This window comes from Charadrius vociferus, unplaced genomic scaffold (assembly GCF_000708025.1).
Source record: "Charadrius vociferus isolate BGI_N301 unplaced genomic scaffold, ASM70802v2 scaffold56, whole genome shotgun sequence".
NCBI classification, from domain to species: Eukaryota; Metazoa; Chordata; class Aves; order Charadriiformes; family Charadriidae; genus Charadrius; species Charadrius vociferus.
In genome coordinates, this window is record NW_009649057.1 from 1,164,161 (window position 1) to 1,184,305 (window position 20,145).

Sequence of the window (20,145 nt, forward strand, 5' to 3'; positions counted from 1 at the left end):
CCCCCCTCAGGTGGGGCTGGTCTGCCCGCCCTCCCTGCTGGGGATGAGCCCTCCGGCCCTGGGGAAGGACGGGGAGGGCGAAACGGGGGGGACCCCCGTTTCGCCCTCCCCGTCCTTCCCCAGGGCCGGAGGGCTCATCCCTGTCACCCTGCCCAGGCCCGAGTAGGGGGGTGGACAGGTGCCTCCCTAGCTGTTCATGGTGGAGAGACGCCTCTGGGGATCTCCTGGGCCCCTGGTGCTTAACCATTAGTGCTGGGGCTTCTTGGAGCTCGGTCACCTGCCTGTCATTTCCCCCCGCGACCTGCTCCCCAGGCCGGTCCCTCTCCCCAGCTCTCCTCGGGTCTCTGTGCCCCCAGGTGATGGATCCCTGCGGTTTGCCTTCATGCCTGCTGGCTGTGGAGCTACAGGCAGGTCTTAATTTTCACCGTGCTGATGCAGCTAGACAAGACCTGAATCCTTAACGGCAGGGGGGGGGGGGTGTGGCAGTAAGGCACTGGTTATCTCTCAGTAATCTCTCACCAGTGTGAGGCAGAGATGCCAGCAGAGGATAACGGGGGCCTGTCTGGGCCCGTCTTGCCTTCAAGTGGGAGATTAAGCACCTTGCTGCCCACACAGAGTGTGGCTCCCTCACCGCTGGCTCTCCACGTCTGTCTGTCTGATGTGAGCATGTAACAAAGGGCTCAGGTCTTGGCCGTGGTGTAGTAGTTTGATGGTGATCTAAGAGCTGCCCTGTTTAACTGCAGAAAAAGGCTCCTAGGCAAAAATGCTGCGGGTCTTGCCCTGCTATAAAAGGCTGAGGAACTGTGTTGTGGGACCTCAGGCCTGGGAGGTGTTTGGTGGAGAGAGCTCAGAGGCCACTGGCATGAGTGGGGATCTCTGGGCAGGGGCTGTGGATGGGGGTGTCCTCAGGCCCCCACTCGGGAGAGGCATCCTGAGTGCTGGTGCATCCCTGCCTGCTGCCGGTGGCACGGCTCGAAGGTGAGACAGCCTGCGTCACATGCCAGGGCATGGTGACCACCTCGGCTCTCACCCTGCTAGCATTTCGTACCAAATCTACAGAGGCTCCTCGGACCTGGGGGAGCTGCACTGAGCAGAGGGAAAGCTGCAAGTGTGCCTCTTGGCCCCACCAGCTGTGGCAGAGCCCACCCAAGGCTGCCAGCTTTGGAGCAGTGAATCCACCTTCAAGGAGGAAAGGGAAATGACGTGTTTCCTTCCTCTTTGGCCTGTCCATGCCAGGAAGGACCAGTTTTGTCTAGGAGCCCTTGAGCTGCAAGGGTCATGTCACTCACTTTCTTCTGCCCGATGTTGTCACCTGAAAAGAGCCTTTGCTAGATCACAGTACCCTGCATGTCTTGAAGGCACAGCTGGGGTGTGTTTAGGATGGGGACAGAGGTGCTGGGTTTGGGCAACAAGTACCAGAGACTGAGTTGCCATCCACAGGGCATGGGGTGGGGGTCTGGATGCTCCTGGCAGCAGCGACAGCTCTTGTTCTGCCTGCTCCAGCCTGGCCAGCGCATGCCTGCGTCTGGCCTCATCCCTGACCTGCTCTGGCAGTGTCTCCAGCAGAGCCAGGCCAGGAAACAGCCTGCCGACATGAGTGTTTGCAAACACGAGCAGAGCTCAAAGGACTGAGTTTCCTGTCCCTGTTCCTGTCTGAGCTGTGTCGGGGAGCATGTGGAGCTGTGCTCTTCCACCAGCCATGCTGGCTGTCCTGGAGCCAGGTGTGCAGGAGAGCTGGTGCTGGGGGCCTGGGAGACCTGGGTTATGGGGATGGAGGGATCCTTGGGATAGGGAGGAATTTGGAGCTGGGCTTTACCAGGCTGGAGGTGAGGGGCTGAGCTAGCCCTGCCTGGTATCGCCCTGGTGCCTGCCAAACACCTGCATAGGGTCTCCTACCATGACTCCACTCCCACATCTGTGAATTGACTTTATCCTGTATCTCATGCTGCTGGGGTGCGGCTGTGCCCCTGGCTGGTGGGTAGGATGTGGCTCCCCAAGTGGGAATGGCTGGGCTCTCAGCTGGCACTAAGCAGTTCTGTGCTGGTGGCTTAATTGGAGGCCATCTCCAAGGTTCGATAAAGCTACATCTGTGGGAGCTCAGGGCTGCTGGGTTATGTCCTCGCTGCCATGAGGAATGATGACTCAGGGACCTCATCCAGGAAACTGGGGGCTGCTAACTCATCCCACACCCATGGGTTAGTTATCACCGAGTCCAGTGTACATGGGTTGATGACCGTGGTTTCTCTCTCTGCAGGCCACGATGCTGCGTCTGGCTGCTTTTGCAGCACTGCTGCTGTTCTTCAGGGTCAGCCTGGAGCTGTCCTGGGCTCAGGCCATCCCTGCTCTCTTCATCTTCTACCTGGGATCTGGCGGATGGGACTTCTTCCTCATATTCATCAAGACAATACGAAGGGACGTCACGTAGGTGTCCTGGCTGGGATGGCCCAACCATCCACCCTCCCCTTGGCCCACTGCTATGCCCTGGTGTGTGTGAGCGCAGCCCCCAGCTCCTTGCATAGCCCTGGGTTTCTACTGGCACCCGGCCCGGCTGGAAGGAGATCTCCCTCTGCCGCGCCCGGGTGGCTCCAAACTCTCGGGCAAAGTTTTCACGGGAAAGATAGATTTCAGCTGAGCTCTGAAGTCCAGTGACTGTCCTTGTACTTCAACCTGTCCCTGAAGCTGCTGGCGTGGCACCAGGTGCCTGTGCAGGGTTGGTTCTGAGTTGGTACCAGGCTGTGCCAGCTCCTGGCAAGAATTTGTGGGGAGGGAGCGGTGGCACCTCTTGGAGAGCACCTGAGGCTCAAAAATGTCCTTTTGATCAGGGGACATCCCTGTTTGCAGCCTCCCAAAACCTATCTCTCCCTGACCTCCATCAGTTCCTGGCTGTAAACGTCTTTGCAAAGAACCTCTGCCTGTGTCCATGTGGCTCAGGGGAGCACCCAGAGCTGCTGCTGACCTAGAGTAGGGCCTGGAGTCGTGCTAGGCTATTGCAGCTCCTAGCAAGGTCCTCGTGCTGTGCTCGCTGTGCTGGAGGAAGTGGTTATGCAGGGGTCACTGAGCAGCTGCCCTCTTGTTCCCCTTCCTTTGGCAGCACGGGGCTGGTCCTGTTGCGGGTGAAGTGGCAGGTATGGAGGCATGTGAGGGAGAAGAACACAATTGCCAAGATCTTCCAGAAGACTGCGAGCAAGTATCCAGAGAAGACAGCTCTGATCTTCCAAGGCACAGGCGAGAGCTGGACCTTCCGGCAGCTGGATGAGTACTCCAACAGGGTGGCCAATTTTTTCCATGGCCAAGGCTTCCGCTCTGGTGACGTGGTTGCTCTTTTCATGGAGTCCCGCAATCAGTACGTGGGGCTGTGGCTTGGCTTGGCCAAGATTGGGGTGGAGACTGCCCTCGTGAATTCCCACCTGCGCATGGAGGCCTTACTGCACTGCATCACTATCTCCAACTCCAAGGCTGTGGTTTTTGGGGTAGAGATGATGGAAGGTGAGGGGCAGACAGATCCATCAGGGGTTCTCTGGACTCGGGGTGGGGAGAGGGGCACGTGTCTATGGATTTAGTGCTCCTTTCCTGCCCAGAACAGGGCAGGGATCTGGAAGAGAGTGGAAAGTTGAATTATCCAGGAATTGGATCTGGGGTTTTTTTCTTGTTGGTCTCTGGCCACTGGGCAGGATCTGGAGTTCAGTGCTGTCTGGCTCCCAAGCAGGCCAGCCTGGGTGTGAGGATCCTTCCTTGTGCCACTTGGGTCTGTCCCCTGCGTGGAGCCCTGGGCTGGGCTGTCCCGCTGCACAGGATGAGCCACCCCTTGCTGTCTGTGGCTGTTAGCCACATTCCTGCAGCTCCTCAGCTCCAGCTCCTCATGTGTTTCAGCCCACGCCTCTGGGGTTGATGGTGTCAACAGACCTCTTGGCACCAAAGAGGTTTTGGCTGGGGAGAGGTGAAGAACAGGATCTTCTGGTCCCTGAAGAAGCCTGGGCTGTGGCCCCAGCATCTGTTAATCATGGGAGCAACATCTGCCTGGGATGGTTGTCAGCCCTTTGGGGGCTCTGCCGAGCACAGTGAGGGTACTGCTACCTGGAGCAGTGTCTTCTGGAAGGGTAGGGGATCTCTGTGCTGTAACCACCCTGCGGTCTTTCTCCATCTCCCCTCTTTACTTTCTCAGCAATGCAGGAAGTGCAGCCCTCCCTGAAGAAGTCTATCCATCTCTTCTGGTCCGGGGAAGGAAGTCCCGAGTCTGTGCTTCCTGGTGCAAAACACCTGGACCCCCTGTTGCAAACGGCCCAGCAGCACCAGCCAACCCCTCCTGATAAGGGATTTCTTGGTACGTGGTCAGCTCTTGGGGGCCAAACTCGCGGTGGTGTTTCTGTGGATCAGCTGGTTACAACACTGGCAAGAATGTCTGCTCAGGATGCCAATGGCAGATGTCTGCAGCAGGGCCTGGGGTGTTTGGGGTGGGTGCTACGCCGGGGTCTGAAGCCTGGCCCTGTGTGGAGCAGTATCCTGTTGTGCCCTCCATGTGTCCAACAGACCTGATCTGACCAGGGTGAAGCCAGCGTGTTCTTAGTGCTGTCACATAACAAAGTTTTGTCTCAACTAGCACGAGCAGAGTGTATAAATTTGTCTTGTCCCTGTCTCCCAGTTCAGCCAGCAGGTATGTAACATTGTCTCCTCATTGCTCTCCAGATAAACTCTTCTACATCTACACCTCTGGCACAACAGGGCTGCCCAAGGCTGCCATTGTGGTGAACTGCCGGTAAGTCTGTGGGCAAGGGCTCAGGGGAGGATGGAGCTGAGCTCTGCCCTGTCCTTTCACAACGCCTCTGGCCCTGCTGCTGACGTGTCCCTTTATCCTCCTGCCCCAGGTACTTCCGCATGTCCAGCTTAGTTTTTTACGGTTTTCGCATGAGGCCCGATGATGTGATGTACGACTGTCTCCCGCTCTACCATGCTGCAGGTAACGTGTGCCATGCGGAGCCCTGCATGCCGGGACTGTCTCTTCCCCTCAGCCATGCCCAGGGTTCAGGTTGGAGGCTGGCGCGGCAGTGATCCCCATGTTGAGGAGGAGCTGGCTGCTGCTGGCAGCGTCTGACAGAGGCTTTCTGCTTTTTCCGTGGGAGGCAAAAATCGATCTGGCTGACCTTTGGAGTGGGGAGTGTGTATGGAGGGGGGGGTTTATCCCAGCTCCTAGCCTGGCTTTGGCATAGCTGCACCTTAGTGCTGCTCCATGCAGAAAGTCAGAGGGAAGGGGAAGCAATGCCCACCTGACTGGTTGAGACACGCTGGGATGTCTAGGTGTAAAGTGCTGCCTCAGATCTCACTGCCATGTGTCTCCTCCCTGGTGCCTGTGGTCCTGGGGGCTTTTGCTAGGTGAACACCCACCTGCGGTGAGCCAGCATGTGGCCTCCACCTTGCCCTGCCACGCTTCTTCCTGAGCGGGCTGGGCTGGAGGTGTCTGGGGACTGAGGGCTCCCCTGGCTGCCTCTCCGCAGGGAACATCGTGGGGGTCGGGCAGTGCCTGCTGCAGGGCATGACGATTGTCATCCGCAAGAAGTTCTCGGCCTCGCACTTTTGGGAGGACTGCGTGAAATACAACTGCACGGTGAGGCCATGAGGCAAGGAGCCAGCTGGGACTGGGGAGTAGAGCCTGGGGATCTGTGCCGTGCTGGGGAGAGCCCAGCTGCTAGAAGAGGGGGAGGCCTGGACCGGTTCTGCCTGTCCATCCCAAACCACCTTCCAAGGTGGTGGGGCTGTGTCCTTCCCACCTGGGGTGGTAATGCCACGTGTCCAAACCCTTCCCATGCTCCAGCATTAGCCAGGAGGTCTCAGATAGGTTTCACAGACTGGAGGAGTGGGTTAACCGTGAAGGGACAGGCACTAGATGAGCTAGTAGGACTCCTGGGTTTTACCACAGCCTCTTTAGGGGACTTTGGGTGTGTTGTGCCATTTCTACCTGCCCTGAAGAAATCCCAAACACCCCAGGGCCTGGTGGAGGGATCCTAGTGAGTCTTTCCTCTCTGTCCCTCCCAGATTGTGCAGTACAGAAAAAAAAACCCCCCAGCCATGCCAGGAGGTGGAGCGGCAGCACCGGGTGCGCATGGCGCTGGGCAACGGGCTGCGTGCCTCCATCTGGCGGGAGTTTATGGCCCGCTTTGGCATCGCCCAGGTGGCTGAGTTCTATGGGGCCACTGAGTGCAACTGCAGCCTGGGAAACTTTGACAACAACGTAAGGCCCCACCACCCTCCCCATGTCCCAAAGGGTGCCTGCTGGCCTGGGCAGGGTTGGAAACCCAGACAGGCTGTTTGCTCCTGGTTTCTTGCTCCAAGAGACTTTGTGTGGGTTGCCATCCACCCAGAAGGGTTTTGGCTGTTGTGTGGTGCCAGCTCTCCCCTATCCTAGATTTGCGTGGGCAGCAGGCTCAGGGTGAGAGAGATGTCCCTGCTACCCCAGGCTCTGAGCTCTTTCTGTCCTAGGTTGGGTCATGTGGCTTCAACAGTAGGATCCTACCAGGTGTGTACCCCATTGGTTTGGTAAGGGTGGATGAAGACACCATGGAGCTGATCCGGGGGCCAGATGGTGTCTGTATCCGCTGCAAACCAGGTGAGGGCAACCACAGGGATAAGTCTCCTCAGCCCCGTGCAAGTCTTTCCCGATATTTCAAGATAATTTACCTAGGTTTGAGTCTCTGCTCGTTTAAATGCCGCCAACTCCATTAGACACCCTTTTTGTGTGGGTGCAAATGGTTGCTTCCCCCCTTGATCCCCTTTTTTCTCCCTGCAGGGGAGCCAGGGCAGCTGGTAGGCCGTATTGTCAAGAGCAACCCCTTGCAGCACTTTGACGGCTACCTGAATCAGTCAGCCACCAACAAGAAAATCGCCAGGGATGTGTTTACAAAAGGGGATGCTGCCTATCTCACAGGTGAGGCGAGCAGAGCCCTTCCATCTGCTGAGAGCGGAGAAGGGTACCTGTGTGGGCATGGGGGTGTCCCAGGCTAGTGGCACTGCCCTGAGATGCTCCAGGGTTGCTCCTAACACCTCCTCTGACACCTCATTTTTTGTCTATTCCTCACTTTTCTATAGGGGATGTCCTAGTGATGGACAAATACGGCTACATGTACTTCCGGGACCGCACTGGGGACACATTCCGCTGGAAGGGGGAGAATGTCTCCACCACAGAGGTGGAGGGGACGCTGAGCCGCATCCTCAACCTGACAGACGTGGTGGTTTATGGGGTGGAGATCCCAGGTAGCTGAGAGGGAAAGGATGATCAGGGGAGGCAGGTGGGCCTCCGGCACTTGAATGTGAGGGTGTCCTGCACGTCCAGATCGACATGTCCTTTTGCAAGAGGCTGGACTGAGGCTCCCCATAAGCGAGCTGGGAAGAGGCCACCAGGGATGTGCCTAGTGGGAACCAGAGGGTTCCCTCCCTCCCTCTTACCCTTCTTCTCTCCCTCCTTCCCTTCTTCAAGTTTTGGTCTGGTTTTGGCTGGTTTGGAAGGACCCTGCGTCCTTTCTGGACAGGCTGCAAGTGCCTTCTCTGGGAGGAGGTGACCGTGACCGCAGGGTGTCGCTGGTAGCCTTAGCTGCAGGGTGGTGACACAGCCAGTGACACAGCTGGACGCACCAGCGCTTGGGTACAAAGCGGGATCTGTGCCAGAGGCTTTGGTGGTGCGGGGCAGAGGGAGATGATGCTACAGGGACAGTGTGTCTGAGTGCTCTCCCTTCTTCTCTGTCTCTTAGGGATTGAAGGGAAGGCAGGAATGGCAGCCATCGCCGACCCGGAAAACTCCTGTGACCTAGAAGGCTTTGCCAGTGAGCTAAAAAAGGCCCTGCCACTGTACGCACGGCCCGTCTTCCTGCGGTTCCTGCACGAAGTCTCCAAGACAAGTGAGCTGTAGCGTGCAGGCTTGCACTGGGCATGGAGCTGTGGGGGGGAACCTAGTTACAGAGGCTGATCTGCGGTAGGGTCAGGATGGAGCCCCTCTGCCCCATAGAGCCCCTAGCCAGTTCCTCTGGTGGTTTGGAGGTGTGGGGGTGTGAGGCTGTGTCTGGGGCAGCACAGGGGTGGTGGGAATGGGAGCATGTGCAGCTGGTGACCCCTCATTCCTTCTCTCCCCACTCCAGGCACTTACAAGTTCCAGAAGATGGAGCTGCGGAAGCAGGGCTTTGACCCTTCGCTGGTGAAGGACAGGTTGTACTTCCTGGACTCCAGGCAAGGCCGCTACCTGCAGCTGGACCAGGCAGCGTTCGGCAGGATCCAGTCAGGACAGCAGAAACTGTAACTGGTGGGGCTCAAGCAAGGCACCTCCCTGAAACCTGCTGGGGAGAGGGGGGCAAGGCAGGCACTGGGGAGGAAAAGGTTCAAGGAGTGATATAAAGGCACACTAGAGATTTTATTTGACAAGTTTTACAGATAATGGTTTGGGGGGAACACAGAGGGGACCAAGGGGAGGGGGATGGTTACATACCAAAGCATAGACTCATTATGGCTTTATTTTCTATTTGGTACAGCGGTGGTGGTCCCATGCCATGGGAGGGGCAGGGCCCCGGCCAGTTGAGGAGGGGTGGGGTGCCTCTGCCATTCCACTTTGCTTTTCCTATCTTTCCCTCCCTTTTCCTGCCTGCAGCAACCCTTCCTTGTGAAGGCCATTGAAGGGACCAGTGCTGGGCTCTTTCCCCACTCCTCCACCAAGCAGCCAGCTCCTCCTTGGCACAGGGCCCCCGCTGGCAGAGGGAAGCTGGGTACCAGGCGCAACCCCTGCCCCCTGCGTGGCCCTGCTGGTGTGTTTCTGCTGTGAATCAGGGGAGCAGGGTAGTGCTGGGCTCAGGAGAGGGCCAGGGATGTGTTTCTGCCATGCCTTGCTGTCTCCTGGGATGACATTTCTATTTTTCACAATCACACGCACATTATATATATTATATTATATATATATATATTATACACGCTGACTTTTTTTTTTTTCAATCTTAATTTATTGTCTGTACTTTTGAATGTGTCCCGGGTTTGTGCAGTAGGTGGAGGAGCAGCCCAGACCTTTCCTCTCTTGGAGAGTCCTTTTCTCTCGCAGGGAGATGGGACACTCATCTGGGACTGATTCTCTTCTTCCAGCGTGGGTGCAGCTGTGCATGTCCTTGTGGCCTTGCTCCATGGTGAAGGACATGAGTGAATCCCACTATCTTGTGGACACTTCTCTGGGTCTCTTTATTCCCCCTTTCGTGGATGCAGCCTTGTTTCGTGCGCCTTCTTCCTTGCAGAAAGCAGGTGGGAGAGTGGGAATGAAGGGCCTGGTTTGCCTTTGCTTGGACGTACTCAACACCACAGAGCAGCTCTTGGGAGTTTCCTGCTGCGATGTCTGTGCTCTGAATACAGGAGGCAACTTGCTTAGGGGAGAGAAGGTCCTCTGGAGGGTGGTCTCTGTGAGAACTTGACTTCATGTGCTCTGCATCCCTTCCCGCAAGAGCCCTCCCTGGTTCTACTGCAGGAGATGGGCCCCAAACTGAAATGTCCATGTTAAACACCTGACTTGCGCTACGTGAATTCCCTGCATTGTGTCTGATGTGAAACAGCCTTAGCAGCGATGTCTGATTCCAGTCCTCGGAGACCATACAGAAAACGTCTGTTCCAGAGAAAACTCTGGGTTGGGGTTTATTCTTTGTTTTTTTTTTATGATTTGTTTTTATGCTTTTAGCAGGGTTACTCCTTAAAATGACATCTGTCTTTTGTGAGGGCAGGGTCTGTCTGCTCTTCTAGCTGTGCTTCCACACCAACGTACCTGCCTGCCCCAGTCTGTCCTTTCCTCACAATTAAATGCGAGTATGGGCTATGCTGGAGTTTCCTTCCTCTTCCTTGCGCAGTGCTGCTCTGTGTGGGGAGGTGGGGGACTGTGCCAGTTTGGGAACTGCCACTCCAGAGCATGACCTCCCTGTGCAGACTTTAGCTCCTCTCGGAGCAGGGGGAAGCAAGCTCCTTCCAGCTGGGTTTGATGACTGTGTGAAAACAACCTGTTGATGAGACCCTCCCCAGACCCCTCCACTGACTCCCCATTCCCCCTTTCTCCCGGTCCTGTTAGTGTTGCCCATCCCAGTTTGTCCTGGCCCAGTTCTCCCTGTTTACCCTGGCACATCTGGCTCCTCTGCCCCCCTCCTGTTCCTTCTTTCCTCTTCCTGCTGCTTTAGCACGCTTAACCTCCCAGCTCATTTCTGTCCTTGAAACGAGTACTTTTTGGTACCCATTCTCCTTCCCTCACTGCCAGAAACATTTTTTAGACCCTCAGCATCCAGCCCTGGGGCCAGGAGAAACCGGCCCCTTCATGGTATGCAGGTACCAAACAGAAATGTCTTGTGTGACCGTGGATGACATGTATTGCCTGGCGAGCACTGTGGGAAAAGTGCTGGAAATTTGCTTCCGTTATATACCAGATGCACCTTCAGGCATGCTCAAACTGATGGTTTCTCCAGCATCTCAAATGAAAATTAAAGCTTTTAGCTTATTCGATCCCCTGAACACAGTGACCCTGGGAAGGCCCAGCTTGGAGCTGCATCTGGCCTCCGCAGCCAGCTCCAGGAGGGGACTGGGACGGGCGAGTGCGGGGTGGCAGAGCACTGTGGTCCAACGCTGCTCCTGGAAGGGTGCACCTCCTGGCACAGCGGGTGCAGGGTGTGCAGCGATGGCTGCCACCTCTGCAGATGCTCCGGTCCCACTTTTGGATGCTGTTCCACTCGCAGCCACCGGTGGAGGGCGGGCTGGGCTTGGCAAACATCTCGCCTGAGGGGGGGACCTCTTGAGGGGCTCCTCTGGGGTCTCACAGCCTCCCTCCCCATGGGGGTTCAGAGCCCTGGGAAGCAGTGAGGGGGCACGGGGTGCTGGGAGCAGGGATGTTACCCACGCAGGTGACAGGTCAGACCCTGGCTGAGGTGGAGAGGAACTTTGGGGTATAGACGATGGTGCTGGGTGTGAGGCAGCAATCCCAGGTGCTGGTGTTTCCCTCCACTCTGGCTCCTGACCGGAGTGTGTGCTGGCGGAGATTTTGGCAGCATTGAGGTCACCCTGTTGTGCCAGGTGGGTGGGCTAAAAAAGGCCCTGCCACTGTACGCACGGCCCGTCTTCCTGCGGTTCCTGCACGAAGTCTCCAAGACAAGTGAGCTGTAGCGTGCAGGCTTGCACTGGGCATGGAGCTGTGGGGGGGAACCTAGTTACAGAGGCTGATCTGCGGTAGGGTCAGGATGGAGCCCCTCTGCCCCATAGAGCCCCTAGCCAGTTCCTCTGGTGGTTTGGAGGTGTGGGGGTGTGAGGCTGTGTCTGGGGCAGCACAGGGGTGGTGGGAATGGGAGCATGTGCAGCTGGTGACCCCTCATTCCTTCTCTCCCCACTCCAGGCACTTACAAGTTCCAGAAGATGGAGCTGCGGAAGCAGGGCTTTGACCCTTCGCTGGTGAAGGACAGGTTGTACTTCCTGGACTCCAGGCAAGGCCGCTACCTGCAGCTGGACCAGGCAGCGTTCGGCAGGATCCAGTCAGGACAGCAGAAACTGTAACTGGTGGGGCTCAAGCAAGGCACCTCCCTGAAACCTGCTGGGGAGAGGGGGGCAAGGCAGGCACTGGGGAGGAAAAGGTTCAAGGAGTGATATAAAGGCACACTAGAGATTTTATTTGACAAGTTTTACAGATAATGGTTTGGGGGGAACACAGAGGGGACCAAGGGGAGGGGGATGGTTACATACCAAAGCATAGACTCATTATGGCTTTATTTTCTATTTGGTACAGCGGTGGTGGTCCCATGCCATGGGAGGGGCAGGGCCCCGGCCAGTTGAGGAGGGGTGGGGTGCCTCTGCCATTCCACTTTGCTTTTCCTATCTTTCCCTCCCTTTTCCTGCCTGCAGCAACCCTTCCTTGTGAAGGCCATTGAAGGGACCAGTGCTGGGCTCTTTCCCCACTCCTCCACCAAGCAGCCAGCTCCTCCTTGGCACAGGGCCCCCGCTGGCAGAGGGAAGCTGGGTACCAGGCGCAACCCCTGCCCCCTGCGTGGCCCTGCTGGTGTGTTTCTGCTGTGAATCAGGGGAGCAGGGTAGTGCTGGGCTCAGGAGAGGGCCAGGGATGTGTTTCTGCCATGCCTTGCTGTCTCCTGGGATGACATTTCTATTTTTCACAATCACACGCACATTATATATATTATATTATATATATATATTATACACGCTGACTTTTTTTTTTTTCAATCTTAATTTATTGTCTGTACTTTTGAATGTGTCCCGGGTTTGTGCAGTAGGTGGAGGAGCAGCCCAGACCTGTCCTCTCTTGGAGAGTCCTTTTCTCTCGCAGGGAGATGGGACACTCATCTGGGACTGATTCTCTTCTTCCAGCGTGGGTGCAGCTGTGCATGTCCTTGTGGCCTTGCTCCATGGTGAAGGACATGAGTGAATCCCACTATCTTGTGGACACTTCTCTGGGTCTCTTTATTCCCCCTTTCGTGGATGCAGCCTTGTTTCGTGCGCCTTCTTCCTTGCAGAAAGCAGGTGGGAGAGTGGGAATGAAGGGCCTGGTTTGCCTTTGCTTGGACGTACTCAACACCACAGAGCAGCTCTTGGGAGTTTCCTGCTGCGATGTCTGTGCTCTGAATACAGGAGGCAACTTGCTTAGGGGAGAGAAGGTCCTCTGGAGGGTGGTCTCTGTGAGAACTTGACTTCATGTGCTCTGCATCCCTTCCCGCAAGAGCCCTCCCTGGTTCTACTGCAGGAGATGGGCCCCAAACTGAAATGTCCATGTTAAACACCTGACTTGCGCTACGTGAATTCCCTGCATTGTGTCTGATGTGAAACAGCCTTAGCAGCGATGTCTGATTCCAGTCCTCGGAGACCATACAGAAAACGTCTGTTCCAGAGAAAACTCTGGGTTGGGGTTTATTCTTTTTTTTTTTTTTTTAATGATTTGTTTTTATGCTTTTAGCAGTGTTACTCCTTAAAATGACATCTGTCTTTTGTGAGGGCAGGGTCTGTCTGCTCTTCTAGCTGTGCTTCCACACCAACGTACCTGCCTGCCCCAGTCTGTCCTTTCCTCACAATTAAATGCGAGTATGGGCTATGCTGGAGTTTCCTTCCTCTTCCTTGCGCAGTGCTGCTCTGTGTGGGGAGGTGGGGGACTGTGCCAGTTTGGGAACTGCCACTCCAGAGCATGACCTCCCTGTGCAGACTTTAGCTCCTCTCGGAGCAGGGGGAAGCAAGCTCCTTCCAGCTGGGTTTGATGACTGTGTGAAAACAACCTGTTGATGAGACCCTCCCCAGACCCCTCCACTGACTCCCCATTCCCCCTTTCTCCCGGTCCTGTTAGTGTTGCCCATCCCAGTTTGTCCTGGCCCAGTTCTCCCTGTTTACCCTGGCACATCTGGCTCCTCTGCCCCCCTCCTGTTCCTTCTTTCCTCTTCCTGCTGCTTTAGCACGCTTAACCTCCCAGCTCATTTCTGTCCTTGAAACGAGTACTTTTTGGTACCCATTCTCCTTCCCTCACTGCCAGAAACATTTTTTAGACCCTCAGCATCCAGCCCTGGGGCCAGGAGAAACCGGCCCCTTCATGGTATGCAGGTACCAAACAGAAATGTCTTGTGTGACCGTGGATGACATGTATTGCCTGGCGAGCACTGTGGGAAAAGTGCTGGAAATTTGCTTCCGTTATATACCAGATGCACCTTCAGGCATGCTCAAACTGATGGTTTCTCCAGCATCTCAAATGAAAATTAAAGCTTTTAGCTTATTCGATCCCCTGAACACAGTGACCCTGGGAAGGCCCAGCTTGGAGCTGCATCTGGCCTCCGCAGCCAGCTCCAGGAGGGGACTGGGACGGGCGAGTGCGGGGTGGCAGAGCACTGTGGTCCAACGCTGCTCCTGGAAGGGTGCACCTCCTGGCACAGCGGGTGCAGGGTGTGCAGCGATGGCTGCCACCTCTGCAGATGCTCCGGTCCCACTTTTGGATGCTGTTCCACTCGCAGCCACCGGTGGAGGGCGGGCTGGGCTTGGCAAACATCTCGCCTGAGGGGGGGACCTCTTGAGGGGCTCCTCTGGGGTCTCACAGCCTCCCTCCCCATGGGGGTTCAGAGCCCTGGGAAGCAGTGAGGGGGCACGGGGTGCTGGGAGCAGGGATGTTACCCACGCAGGTGACAGGTCAGACCCTGGCTGAGGTGGAGAGGAACTTTGGGGTATAGACGATGGTGCTGGGTGTGAGGCAGCAATCCCAGGTGCTGGTGTTTCCCTCCACTCTGGCTCCTGACCGGAGTGTGTGCTGGCGGAGATTTTGGCAGCATTGAGGTCACCCTGTTGTGCCAGGTGGGTGGTGGGCTGCGACCCAAACCACCCAGCCTCACCCAGCCCTCTGCTAAAGGGAATGGGGGAAAGCTCAGCCTCCCAGGGGTCGGCCCTGGATGTCGTTGTCTGGGGATGATGGATGGTTTGAAGTGATACAGGAGGAGATGGGAGTGCTGCCCTGCACACAAAGCCGCTCTGGAGGGAGAGGGGCCATGGGGCAAGGCTCGGCGCTGTGTTTCTGTCTGTCTGAGAGCAGGTTAGGCAAAAAAAAGCCAAGCATTTCTGCATTCAGGGCACTGCCTGTTAAACGCAGATGCAAATAGCTTTAGAAGCTTAGGACTTCTAAAGTACGGCTGTTATTTATTTGCAAGTAAGCCCATCCAAGTAGAAACCAGCTTGTATTGTTGGGTTTTGGAGGTGGATGGGGGATTATAGGCACAGCCGAGGCCCGTGCAAGGAGCAGGGTTTAGTCCTTGCTGGTGCCAACACAACCCAGGGGCTGGGACCTGGCCGGAGCGTAGCAGGGAGCTCACCCTGAGCCCTGCGTTCCCGGCCAGCTGTGAGGGGCAGGAAGGTCGGAGTTGCAGGGTATGAGCAGGAGGAGCAGGATGGGGCCACCCCAAGCTGAGAGCTCCTGTTCCGGGGAGATGGGGGTGCTGAATGACTGGGAAACAGCTCAACAAACCTTGCGGGGGGGCTCTGATACACAGGCCTTCGACAGAGCTCGGTGGTACCAATGGAGTGCGGTGCTGCGCCAGAGGGCTGGGGCGTGCACGTACCACTTACGCACGCCTCCGTGCTGGATTTCCCAGGGAGAGGGGAGCCCCGTGAAGGTGTGTTCGTAGCTGTGAGTTATGCTGTAAGGAAACACCGTGCCTGGAGATGCTGACGGCACTGCAGCGCTGGTGGGGTTAAAAGTATCTGCTCTGGTCCCCACTGGAGATCTGGTGGCTGGGGACAATTCACCTTTTTTGGCTGTGTTTGTCCTTACTAAGGAGGGTTGTGTCACATGAGGCAATGTTTCAAGGTTCCCTGCAACACTCAGCTGCACCAATTAGAGGTTTTTCTGCTGGCTATCAGCTTTGGGTTGAAATCCTGGGGCCTTTTTAAAGTCCCAGCTCTTCTGGAAAAATGAAGCCGAGGTGCCAGGGTCCCTGAAGCTCTCAGCCCAGGAATACAGGTGCGAGTGTGGTACCGAGCCCGGGATCAGTGCTGGGACAAAAGGCTCCCAGCAGAGAGGTGTTTGGAAAGAAGCTGTCAGTGGTCAATCATAGTCTGATTTTTTTTATTATTATTTCTTTTTATTTGTGCAATTTTAAGGGAGAAGCTAACTGAATCCTTTTTCTATGATTAGAGACACTTTGCACTTATCTCTCTCTTTTGATCAATAAGCTAAAGTCTGGCTCAACAGCTGTATGTAGATAAAAGTACTATATCTAAAGTATGAGGTATTATTCTTTTTTAATTAAATACTTAAAAAGCTGTTTGCATGAGGTTAAGAAAACATTAAAATCCTTTCCTACGTTATTATTAGCTTATTAATTTAAGCAAAGACAAAGATCTTTACAAACCAAATGTACTTTTCACCATGGAGATGACTGCTTCTCCCAGACCCTGCATCCTGGACAGTGACAATAATATCAATAAAAATAATGTTGTGACTTTTTCTCCAATCAGCATCTCTTTCCAGCTTTAGGTCCAGCTCAGCCAGGCCATGCTTGGTGTGCAAAACTGGAGAGTATTTCAGCCTAAATGCAGGTGGGGGCTTTGCAAGCTGCTCAGGACTTTCCTGGGTGAAATTAATTTCTGCTGCTGAGAAAGCCTTTGACAGTCTTTAATGCCGCATCTCTCCAGCTACCTCCTGCCACTCTTGGCGTGCTGGAGCCTTCCCAAACAATGACAGCCACCCGCTCCTCCGCACGCTGGCGAGCTAGCTTTGCCTTTAAACGGCGGCGACAGGGAAATATTCTGGGCTAAAGAAGGGCCTATCCTTTGGTGCACTCTTTAGAAATGGAAATACGCGATTCCCCTGAGTGGTTCCAGTGTAACCAGGAGCAGGGCCAGGGACAGCTTCTCCCCCTCCAGTTTGAAGGGGTTGTGTTGCAGGGGATTCCACCAAAATGATGGTCTGCGGAAAGCGCCTGCGTCTCGTCATCCTGGGTGCGGCAGGGAAGGGACAGCAGCTTTCCTCCTTAAAGCAGAAAGGCTTCACTAGGGAAGCAAATGTCTTTAGCGCCGTTTGCTGCTCAGCTCCTGAGCAGCACGGGATGGCCGGGCTCTGCCGCAGGGTGAGACTCGGGGAGCAGGGGACGGGTCCTGCTCTGCTCTTTTCGAGCCTGGCTTGTTTCAGTGGTAAATCCCACCTTCCAAAATAACCTGCAGTTTCACCTTCTTTTCTCTTGGTTAATTAAAAATGCCACCCATAGGCACAAATAATGCCAGGCCAGGCTCTAGGAGCGCTTTGGGCGGTTGGAGCCATGCAAGACCCAGAATCGCAGGCAATGGTGAATCTGTCTGAGGCCGGGACATCCCCCTGCTCAGGATCTCAGATCTCTCCAGATCCCTTGCTAAATGATCCCAGGCTTGTGAAGTGGGATACAACCCCTGCTATGCCATGTTCCCCCTCCTGGCTATGGCCCTGACTTCCTCCAGGGTGCTGAGCGGCCTTCCTCATGGACGACAGCATCTCACCAGCGTGAGCAGGAGTCAGGGTCTGATCCTGCCCTGGAGGTGACAGCTCCCACGACCGCACGGGGTCCTGCACACCCCCAGCACTGTGCCAAGGGGGGCCGAGGAAGCGAGGACAGCCAGAGCCTCCCTCCTCACCTCCGGCCATCCAAGTGGCCTCCGGCTCGGCTGCAGGAAGAGGCTAACAGCGGCGGGCGAGCCACCTCCTCGGCTTTGAGTATCACTTTCAGCTATTCTGAAGGTTAAACGCCTGTTTAGAGCTCCCTATTGAAGGTAGAGCCGGGGGTGCGGCATTGTTCGGCCGCCCTCCCGCTTTGTCTGGCCGCTTTCAGGGATGCCCTGAATGGGAAGCGGCCTCCCCAGCCCAGCACCCCGGCAGAAGGGCTCCTGGGGGAGAGGCGCTTCCTCCCGCCCTAATGACATTCAGGCCTCCATCGGTTCAGCTCCCGCTTTCTTTCTGCTGCAGTTTAACCCGGGCACAGAGGCCGGGCTCCATCTTACTGATCTCTGCTTGACACCCAATTACCACATGAATGGGAGAGAAAGGCTGCAAAAGGCTTTAACTCCCACTGACCCTCCTTCCCCTCTGCCTGCTTCCCCCTCTCCCCGTCCTACCCCCTCGCCTTTCTCCGACGGAGGGAGTTCAAAACTGAGACGGGGAAATCAAACAAAGCCCCGAGTAAGGAAACCCATTGTCACCGCCTCTGCGATGGCTCCCCTTTCGCCAGCTATTGTTCCCCTTGAAGTTTGACTTGCTGTGTGGAAGGATGCGAGCAGCTGTTCGTGCATTCCCCTGATGTTTTATTGAAAAATAATTGAATCGTCAGTTCGGGGCTCTCTGATAAAATGTTTCCTCGTAGCGCTGGGCCCCGCCGTGTTTATAAACTACGCTTCCCTGTAAAACGTGATGGCGACCTAGACCGTTTGGTCCAGAATAAACCCTCGGTGCAGGGACGGAGACATGGCCCTTCTGCGCTCAAGGGAAGAGCATGCAAACAGCGGGGGGGGGTGGGGGGGGAAGACAGGACTGAGACAAAAGAAATTAAACCCGCCAGGCTCAATTTCCAACCTGTTCTTTTGGGGGGGGTAAGACAGGATTGAGACAAAAGAAATTAAACCCGCCAGGCTCAATTTCCAACCTGTTCTTTTGTTTGGCGCAGTTGACTTTGCGGGAGGGGAGAGGCGGGTGCAGCCGGAGCACCCTGGTCGTCTGCCTTGTGCCCCACAAAACTGGGGTGAGCAGCACAGCTACCTGGGGACACGGTCCTACACTTGGGACCGAGTGAGGGACCTGCCACGGAAAACTGGGTATAAAAAGAGAAGTTTAGCTGAAGTAAAGCACAGTGACACATCCCTGGGTTTGAACAAGAAGACTGTGTTACAGCCAACTGAACCTGGGGTACATGTTCAAGGCAGGAGCCTTGTCTTTATCTCATTTTCCTTTATGTACCTGTTTATCAAATACCATCGATGTTTACAGCACTTTAGAAATAACAATGTCAGCATTACACTTTCTCGAGGAGATTACATTCCCCATCCCCAAGCATATGCCAGAGAATTTGTGATGCTCTGATTTCAGCACCCAGCATGGAGACAAGACTCGCTCCTCTCCCAAGCACACCATGTCCATAAAAACGTCCCCCATATCTCATGTGCTCGCTGACTCTATTTCCAGGGCAATTGTTAACAGTAACCAGGTTTGAATGCTTGAATGAGCCAAATTGCTATTTATGATTACTATTCTCTTTCTTTTTAAATTATTTTTGCTTTTCTGGGGAAGTACTAACACTAAATCTGTAATATTTTGTTGTATTTCTATAACTCAGGAATCAAGATTCTTTTAGGAGCCAGTTCTCCTATTATTTGGCCTCATAAATGATTTCTGGAAGCAAGAAGAATAGGTCATATAAAACCATAACTGCAAACACTGATCTGGAGTCCAGATTACCAGATCCTTTGTATACAGAGTGCTTCAGTCATTTCTGAAGTGTATAGAAGTAAGATTTTTGTCTAAGGCTTCTTCCCTCAGCCGGTTTCCCGTACAATCAGTTCAACATCCTGGGCCGTATCTCTGAAATACCCAAAAGCTCCGTGATTTAGCAATATTTAAAACCCAGCTGGAATTTTTGGATGAAGACCACGGTCAACAGCTTCATGTCTCTGCCATCACGTAACCCCGGCAGCGACGGCAGCGTTCATCTGCGCTGGGGACTGGCCTTTCCTGGGGCCCAGCCCGAAGAATGATCTCCTCTGAGAACAAAAGGCCATTACAAACACCACCACCTTCTGCTCTCAGGGTTAGGCATACTCTGACCCCCGTTAGCATAAACGAGGAGGCATCTGTCTGCGTAAATTTATGCCCCTTACACATAATGCACTATGTATATGTGTATATATTACATTTCTATGTGCATGTGTGCATGCATACATGTCTTTTTCAAATCCAAACCCTCCACTGAGTGGAGGCAGGGTTAAGGGGCTGCAGTTTTTCCACCAGCGCTGCCCAGTGCGGCTCCATGTTGTGGGGGAGAGGAGCCCGCGCCATTGCACAGCCCAGCTGTCACCGCCATGGCTGCATCCCGCTCGCATACATGCTTCTCCCTCTGGGGATAGGAGGAGAAAACAAACAGGCGACAGATGTGATCCGCGTTGTTTAATGCAGTGCTGGAAGGTGCCCGATGCCGCGGAGATGTGCTCGCTGGGAGAGGTGGCCCTGAGCAGAAGGGGATGCTGAACTGCTGCCTTGTCTGATGTGCAGAAGAACATCTCCCATGGTGGTGACAGAAACAGTCATTAGTCTCACCCGGCCTTGCCGTTTCTGCTTCCTCACTAAAAATTCAAATTAACTGGGAGGCAGCGTGTTGGCTTCGCTGCTGGGAAACCTCTGCTGCGGCTCCTTGCCTTTGCACAGCTGAAGCATTCTCAACATGTGAAAAAGGGCTCTGTGCATAGTAAGGTGTGAACTTAATGCAGAAATAGGTATTTTAAAATAACATCGCCTGGCCTAAGAGCCTAGTGCACACCCCTGGAGGAACGGGCCTCCCTTCCAGCAGCCCCGAACTGAGCGTGCACCCGACCGCTGGGCCCCGGCGCTGGGGAAGCTCTGCTGAGGGCTCTCCCTAGGCCAGGCCAACCCGCTCGGCCCGCGGCCCTCCCGCACCAACACCGCCC

General features: G+C 55.2%; 2 protein-coding genes across 2 annotated transcripts in view; both read left to right on the forward strand.

Annotated features, from left to right (window-relative positions):
* Window positions 1–2,260: 2,260 nt before the first annotated feature.
* Window positions 2,261–8,948, forward strand: SLC27A4 (solute carrier family 27 (fatty acid transporter), member 4). The gene is given in 12 exon segments (XM_009888032.1): window positions 2,261–2,421; window positions 3,092–3,486; window positions 4,163–4,321; window positions 4,684–4,753; window positions 4,863–4,954; window positions 5,490–5,637; window positions 6,028–6,223; window positions 6,472–6,598; window positions 6,779–6,916; window positions 7,078–7,242; window positions 7,737–7,883; window positions 8,121–8,948. Coding segments are annotated over 12 exon segments (1,956 nt in total). The 3' UTR covers window positions 8,279–8,948.
* A 1,989-nt stretch (window positions 8,949–10,937) lies between these two features.
* URM1 (ubiquitin related modifier 1) overlaps window positions 10,938–20,145 on the forward strand; it is a 26,483-nt gene continuing 17,275 nt past the window's right edge. The window contains exons 1-4 of the mRNA XM_009888077.1: window positions 10,938–10,949; window positions 11,056–11,134; window positions 11,372–11,525; window positions 12,501–12,507. Of these exons, the coding sequence (XP_009886379.1) occupies window positions 10,938–10,949; window positions 11,056–11,134; window positions 11,372–11,525; window positions 12,501–12,507 (252 nt within the window). The remainder of the gene's footprint in view (window positions 10,950–11,055; window positions 11,135–11,371; window positions 11,526–12,500; window positions 12,508–20,145) is intronic.